At 46.8% G+C, this 7,940-nt stretch overlaps 1 protein-coding gene across 3 annotated transcripts in view; it reads left to right on the top strand.

Annotated features, from left to right (window-relative positions):
- The window catches only part of LOC139568366 (protein tweety homolog 3-like), a 71,111-nt gene that overhangs the window by 50,687 nt on the left and 12,484 nt on the right, over window positions 1-7,940 (top strand). For all 3 annotated transcript variants that reach the window (XM_071390144.1, XM_071390143.1, XM_071390142.1), the window contains exons 8-11: window positions 1,006-1,061; window positions 1,212-1,304; window positions 1,619-1,711; window positions 7,507-7,643. In XM_071390144.1, coding sequence (XP_071246245.1) covers window positions 1,006-1,061; window positions 1,212-1,304; window positions 1,619-1,711; window positions 7,507-7,643 — 379 coding nt within the window. The remainder of the gene's footprint in view (window positions 1-1,005; window positions 1,062-1,211; window positions 1,305-1,618; window positions 1,712-7,506; window positions 7,644-7,940) is intronic.

Here is a 7,940-nt window from a genome sequence, read left to right as displayed (position 1 = left end):
CGCTGACAAAGCCCGCCTTCCGTTGCCTAGGCAACGACTGTTTGAGATTCCTTAGCAGCAGCTGTCTGGCAGATTTTCCGCTCAAAGGCTCTGTATGCTGTGTGGTAAATAACATACATAAGGAATATACTGTCCACACACAGGCCAATTAAATTCCACTAGATGAACCTATAGACCAATAAGCATGACCGGTCAAATGTATTTCCATCAATGAAGAGGTTAAAAATACATTATTTAACAAGGTTTTCTTTTCTTCTTCTCCCGGACAATTTTATTTATCGCTTTTCAAAAAACAAATATCAGCCAAAAGCCGGCTATTACCGTCTAACAGAAGCCCTGGTGGGTGTGTTTACATTGGGGTTGATAGACTTGTTTTTGTGGGTCGCTCAGCGGCCTGTTACAGTTCATGTTTGTTTGTTCCTTATCAGTCCTAGTTTAAATCATTTACTGATGCAGGGTTTGAAGACCTACAGTGAATGATCCTCTCTCTCTCTCTGTCTCTCTCTTTCTCTCTCTCTCTCTCTTTGTCTCTCTCTTTCTCTCTCTCTCTCTCTCTGTCTCTCTCTCTCTCTCAATCTTTACCTCTCTCTCTCTCTCTTTCTCTCTCTCTGTCTTTCTCTCTCTCTCTCTCTGTCTCTCTCTCTCTCTCTCTCTCTCTCTCTCTCTCTCTCTCTCTCTCTCTGTCTCTCTCTTTGTCTCTCTCTCTCTCTCTCTCAATCTTTACCTCTCTCTCTCTCTTTCTCTCTCTCTGTCTTTCTCTCTCTCTGTCTTTCTCTCTCTCTCTCTCTCTGTCTCTCTCTTTCTCTCTCTCTCTCTGTCTCTCATTGTTTAGACGTTCTTCTATTGACTGTGTTTGTCCTCATTATCATACTCTATCGTCTATAGAATGTCTTTAGGTATTTTTGTAAATAAGAACTTCTTCCTTTTGAAATGATCTACCAGATTCAATAAAGGGGGTAAATAAATACATTATTAATATCAATATGTGTCTGTTCTTCTCTCCAGATATCCTGCAGTATTACCTGAGGTGCAGCAGTGGCCAATCAAATCCTTTCCAGCATGTATGACTCCACCTCCTCCACACACATTCTAATCAGGAAGAATGAAGTCCTGAAGTCCTGCCCTTCACTGAAGTCCTGTGTGTGTGTGTGTGTGTGTGTGTGTGTGTGTGTGTGTGTGTGTGTGTGTGTGTGTGTGTGTGTGTGTTGCAGAAGCTGTCTGGCAGTCACAAAGCCCTGGTTGAGATGCAAGATGACGTGGCAGAACTACTACAGTCAGCTATACGGGATTACCCCAACACCAAGGTAGGGGTGTGTGTGAGTGTGTGTGCGGATGTTCATGTTTGCTTGTGCTTGTGTGGGTGTGTGTGTGTGTGTGTGTCTGTCTGTGAGTGTGCGGGTGTGTGTGTGTCTGTGAGTGTGTGAGTGTGTGTCTATCTGTCTGTGTGTGTGTGTGTGTCTGTCTGTCTGTGTGTGTGTGTGTTTGTGAGTCTGTCTGTCTGTGTGTGTGTGTGTGTGTGTGTTTGTGAGTCTGTCTGTCTGTGTGTGGGTGTTCGTGTGTGTCTGTTTGTGAGTGTGCGGGTGTGTTCGTGTGTGTAACCTCTGCTGCGGTTCTCTAGGGGACTCTGGAACAGATTCAGACTGTATTGAACTCTACGGAGGTTGGCCTTCATCAACTCACCGCTCTGGTCGACTGTCGCAGCCTGCACATGGTGAGATACAGTGTGTGTGTGTGAGTGAGAGAGACAGGGGATGAGCTCCTCTCCTTCAAATAAATAAAACAATCTTGGTCCCTCCCCCTGTTCAACTGTTCATTATTTATAGATGGGGTAGCTTCTCTCTCTCTCTCTCTCTCTCTCTGTCTTTCTCTCTCTCTCTCTCTCTCTTACTCCCCCACTCTCTGTCTATTTTTCTCCCCTCTCTCTCTTTCTCCTCTCACCCTTCATGATAACAACAGTGATTTTCCTCTTCTTGAAGTCCAGAAAGAGAAAGTTTGTTAAATCCCACCTCTTTTTCACCTTGATTCTTGTCAACCATTTTCAAACGGTGTTGTCGTGTTGTGATGAGTAAGAGTTGTTACCAGGGAGATCTCAAACCACCAGGCTGTCTCTTTCCTCAAATCAAACAGCTGTCAACAACCCTCATAGGACAATATGACTCACTCCTGCTCCTCTCTCCTCTCCGCTTCTCTTCATCTTCTTTCATCCTCTTCTCTCTTCTTCTCTTCTCTTATCCTCTCTCCTCTCCGCTTCTCTTCTTCTCCTCTCTTATCCTCTTCTCTCTTCTTCTCTTATCCTCTAACAGGGTGGTGTTATGTTGTTGTGTTCCAGGACTATGTCCAGACTCTAACAGGGTGGTGTTGTGTTGTTGTGTTCCAGGACTATGTCCAGACTCTAACAGGGTGTTGTTGTGTTCCAGGACTATGTCCAGGCTCTAACAGGGTGGTGTTATGTTGTTGTGTTCCAGGACTATGTCCAGGCTCTAACAGGGTGTTGTTGTGTTCCAGGACTATGTCCAGGCTCTAACAGGGTGGTGTTATGTTGTTGTGTTCCAGGACTATGTCCAGGCTCTAACAGGGTGGTGTTATGTTGTTGTGTTCCAGGACTATGTCCAGGCTCTAACAGGGTGTTGTTGTGTTCCAGGACTATGTCCAGGCTCTAACAGGGTGGTGTTATGTTGTTATGTTCCAGGACTATGTCCAGGCTCTAACAGGGTGGTGTTATGTTGTTGTGTTCCAGGACTATGTCCAGGCTCTAACAGGGTGGTGTTATGTTGTTGTGTTCCAGGACTATGTCCAGGCTCTAACAGGGTGGTGTTATGTTGTTGTGTTCCAGGACTATGTCCAGACTCTAACAGGGTGGTGTTGTGTTCCAGGACTATGTCCAGGCTCTAACAGGGTGGTGTTATGTTGTTGTGTTCCAGGACTATGTCCAGGCTCTAACAGGGTGGTGTTGTGTTCCAGGACTATGTCCAGGCTCTAACAGGGTGGTGTTATGTTGTTGTGTTCCAGGACTATGTCCAGGCTCTAACAGGGTGGTGTTATGTTGTTGTGTTCCAGGACTATGTCCAGGCTCTAACAGGGTGTTGTTGTGTTCCAGGACTATGTCCAGGCTCTAACAGGGTGGTGTTATGTTGTTGTGTTCCAGGACTATGTCCAGGCTCTAACAGGATGGTGTTATGTTGTGTTCCAGGACTATGTCCAGACTCTAACAGGGTGGTGTTATGTTGTTGTGTTCCAGGACTATGTCCAGGCTCTAACAGGGTGTTGTTGTGTTCCAGGACTATGTCCAGGCTCTAACAGGGTGGTGTTATGTTGTTGTGTTCCAGGACTATGTCCAGGCTCTAACAGGGTGGTGTTATGTTGTTGTGTTCCAGGACTATGTCCAGACTCTAACAGGGTGGTGTTATGGTGTTGTGTTCCAGGACTATGTCCAGGCTCTAACAGGGTGGTGTTGTGTTCCAGGACTATGTCCAGGCTCTAACAGGGTGATGTTATGGTGTTGTGTTCCAGGACTATGTCGAGGCTCTAACAGGGTGGTGTTGTGTTCCAGGACTATGTCCAGGCTCTAACAGGGTGATGTTATGTTGTTGTGTTCCAGGACTATGTCCAGGCTCTAACAGGGTGGTGTTATGTTGTAGTGTTCCAGGACTATGTCCAGACTCTAACAGGGTGGTGTTATGTTGTTGTGTTCCAGGACTATGTCCAGGCTCTAACAGGGTGGTGTTATGTTGTGTTCCAGGACTATGTCCAGGCTCTAACAGGGTGGTGTTATGTTGTTGTGTTCCAGGACTATGTCCAGGCTCTAACAGGGTGGTGTTATGTTGTTGTGTTCCAGGACTATGTCCAGGCTCTAACAGGGTGGTGTTGTGTTGTTGTGTTCCAGGACTATGTCCAGGCTCTAACAGGGTGGTGTTATGTTGTTGTGTTCCAGGACTATGTCCAGGCTCTAACAGGGTGGTGTTATGTTGTTGTGTTCCAGGACTATGTCCAGGCTCTAACAGGGTGTTGTTGTGTTCCAGGACTATGTCCAGGCTCTAACAGGGTGGTGTTATGTTGTTGTGTTCCAGGACTATGTCCAGACTCTAACAGGGTGGTGTTATGTTGTAGTGTTCCAGGACTATGTCCAGGCTCTAACAGGGTGTTGTTGTGTTCCAGGACTATGTCCAGGCTCTAACAGGGTGGTGTTATGTTGTTGTGTTCCAGGACTATGTCCAGGCTCTAACAGGGTGGTGTTATGTTGTTGTGTTCCAGGACTATGTCCAGGCTCTAACAGGGTGGTGTTATGTTGTTGTGTTCCAGGACTATGTCCAGGCTCTAACAGGGTGGTGTTATGTTGTTGTGTTCCAGGACTATGTCCAGGCTCTAACAGGGTGGTGTAGTGTTCCAGGACTATGTCCAGACTCTAACAGGGTGGTGTTATGTTGTTGTGTTCCAGGACTATGTCCAGGCTCTAACAGGGTGATGTTATGTTGTTGTGTTCCAGGACTATGTCCAGGCTCTAACAGGGTGGTGTAGTGTTCCAGGACTATGTCCAGACTCTAACAGGGTGGTGTTATGTTGTAGTGTTCCAGGACTATGTCCAGACTATAACAGGGTGGTGTTATGTTGTTGTGTTCCAGGACTATGTCCAGGCTCTAACAGGGTGGTGTTATGTTGTTGTGTTCCAGGACTATGTCCAGACTATAACAGGGTGGTGTTATGTTGTTGTGTTCCAGGACTATGTCCAGACTCTAACAGGGTGGTGTTATGTTGTTGTGTTCCAGGACTATGTCCAGGCTCTAACAGGGTGGTGTTGTGTTGTTGTGTTCCAGGACTATGTCCAGGCTCTAACAGGGTGGTGTTATGTTGTTGTGTTCCAGGACTATGTCCAGCCTCTAACAGGGTGGTGTTATGTTGTTGTGTTCCAGGACTATGTCCAGCCTCTAACAGGGTGGTGTTATGTTGTGTTCCAGGACTATGTCCAGGCTCTAACAGGGTGTTGTTGTGTTCCAGGACTATGTCCAGACTCTAACAGGGTGATGTTATGTTGTTGTGTTCCAGGACTATGTCCAGACTCTAACAGGGTGGTGTTATGATGTGTTCCAGGACTATGTCCAGGCTCTAACAGGGTGTTGTTGTGTTCCAGGACTATGTCCAGGCTCTAACAGGGTGGTGTTATGTTGTGTTCCAGGACTATGTCCAGACTCTAACAGGGTGATGTTATGTTGTTGTGTTCCAGGACTATGTCCAGGCTCTAACAGGGTGGTGTTATGTTGTTGTGTTCCAGGACTATGTCCAGGCTCTAACAGGGTGGTGTTATGTTGTAGTGTTCCAGGACTATGTCCAGACTCTAACAGGGTGGTGTTATGTTGCTGTGTTCCAGGACTATGTCCAGGCTCTAACAGGGTGGTGTTGTGTTCCAGGACTATGTCCAGGCTCTAACAGGGTGGTGTTATGTTGTTGTGTTCCAGGACTATGTCCAGACTCTAACAGGGTGGTGTTATGTTGTTGTGTTCCAGGACTATGTCCAGACTCTAACAGGGTGGTGTTATGTTGTGTTCCAGGACTATGTCCAGGCTCTAACAGGGTGTTGTTGTGTTCCAGGACTATGTCCAGGCTCTAACAGGGTGGTGTTATGTTGTGTGTTCCAGGACTATGTCCAGACTCTAACAGGGTGGTGTTATGTTGTTGTGTTCCAGGACTATGTCCAGGCTCTAACAGGGTGTTGTTGTGTTCCAGGACTATGTCCAGGCTCTAACAGGGTGGTGTTATGTTGTGTTCCAGGACTATGTCCAGCCTCTAACAGGGTGGTGTTATGTTGTTGTGTTCCAGGACTATGTCCAGCCTCTAACAGGGTGGTGTTATGTTGTGTTCCAGGACTATGTCCAGGCTCTAACAGGGTGTTGTTGTGTTCCAGGACTATGTCCAGACTCTAACAGGGTGATGTTATGTTGTTGTGTTCCAGGACTATGTCCAGACTCTAACAGGGTGGTGTTATGATGTGTTCCAGGACTATGTCCAGGCTCTAACAGGGTGTTGTTATGTTGTTGTGTTCCAGTACTATGTCCAGGCTCTAACAGGGTGTTGTTGTGTTCCAGGACTATGTCCAGACTCTAACAGGGTGATGTTATGTTGTTGTGTTCCAGGACTATGTCCAGACTCTAACAGGGTGGTGTTATGTTGTTGTGTTCCAGGACTATGTCCAGGCTCTAACAGGGTGGTGTTATGTTGTTGTGTTCCAGTACTATGTCCAGGCTCTAACAGGGTGTTGTTGTGTTCCAGGACTATGTCCAGGCTCTAACAGGGTGGTGTTATGTTGTGTTCCAGGACTATGTCCAGGCTCTAACAGGGTGGTGTTATGTTGTGTTCCAGGACTATGTCCAGGCTCTAACAGGGTGGTGTTATGTTGTAGTGTTCCAGGACTATGTCCAGGCTCTAACAGGGTGGTGTTATGTTGTAGTGTTCCAGGACTATGTCCAGGCTCTAACAGGGTGGTGTTATGTTGTGTTCCAGGACTATGTCCAGACTCTAACAGGGTGGTGTTATGTTGTTGTGTTCCAGGACTATGTCCAGACTCTAACAGGGTGGTGTTATGTTGTGTTCCAGGACTATGTCCAGACTCTAACAGGGTGGTGTTATGTTGTTGTGTTCCAGGACTATGTCCAGGCTCTAACAGGGTGGTGTTATGTTGTTGTGTTCCAGGACTATGTCCAGGCTCTAACAGGGTGGTGTTATGTTGTAGTGTTCCAGGACTATGTCCAGGCTCTAACAGGGTGGTGTTGTGTTGTTGTGTTCCAGGACTATGTCCAGACTCTAACAGGGTGGTGTTATGTTGTGTTCCAGGACTATGTCCAGACTCTAACAGGGTGGTGTTATGTTGTGTTCCAGGACTATGTCCAGGCTCTAACAGGATTGTGTTATGTTGTTGTGTTCCAGGACTATGTCCAGGCTCTAACAGGGTGGTGTAATGTTGTTGTGTTCCAGGACTATGTCCAGACTCTAACAGGGTGGTGTTATGTTGTTGTGTTCCAGGACTATGTCCAGGCTCTAACAGGGTGGTGTTATGTTGTTGTGTTCCAGGACTATGTCCAGACTCTAACAGGGTGGTGTTATGTTGTGTTCCAGGACTATGTCCAGGCTCTAACAGGATTGTGTTATGTTGTTGTGTTCCAGGACTATGTCCAGGCTCTAACAGGGTGGTGTAATGTTGTTGTGTTCCAGGACTATGTCCAGGCTCTAACAGGGTGGTGTTATGTTGTGTTCCAGGACTATGTCCAGACTCTAACAGGGTGTTGTTGTGTTCCAGGACTATGTCCAGACTCTAACAGGGTGGTGTTATGTTGTTGTGTTCCAGGACTATGTCCAGACTCTAACAGGGTGTTGTAGTGTTCCAGGACTATGTCCAGACTCTAACAGGGTGGTGTTATGTTGTTGTGTTCCAGGACTATGTCCAGACTCTAACAGGGTGTTGTAGTGTTCCAGGACTATGTCCAGACTCTAACAGGGTGGTGTTATGTTGTGTTCCAGGACTATGTCCAGGCTCTAACAGGGTTGTGTTATGATGGAGTGGAGGGGCTGATCTACCTGGTGCTGTTCTCCTTCGTCACAGCTCTCATGTTCTCCTCCATCGTCTGCAGTGTGCCACACACCTGGCAGAGCAAGAGGTAACACACCTGAACACACACCTGAACAATCACTTTAACACACACAACACAAACACCTTAACACACACCTGGCAGAGCAAGAGGTAACACACCTGAACACACACCTGAACACACACAACACAAACACCTTAACACACACCTGGCAGAGCAAGAGGTAACACACCTGAACACACACCTGAACAATCACTTTAACACACACAACACAAACACCTTAACACACACCTGGCAGAGCAAGAGGTAACACACCTGAACACACACCTGAACACACACAACACAAACACCTTAACACACACCTGG

Source organism: Salvelinus alpinus, chromosome 2 (assembly GCF_045679555.1).
Source record: "Salvelinus alpinus chromosome 2, SLU_Salpinus.1, whole genome shotgun sequence".
Lineage (NCBI taxonomy): Eukaryota > Metazoa > Chordata > Actinopteri > Salmoniformes > Salmonidae > Salvelinus > Salvelinus alpinus.
This window is presented reverse-complemented; position numbering and strand designations above follow the sequence as displayed.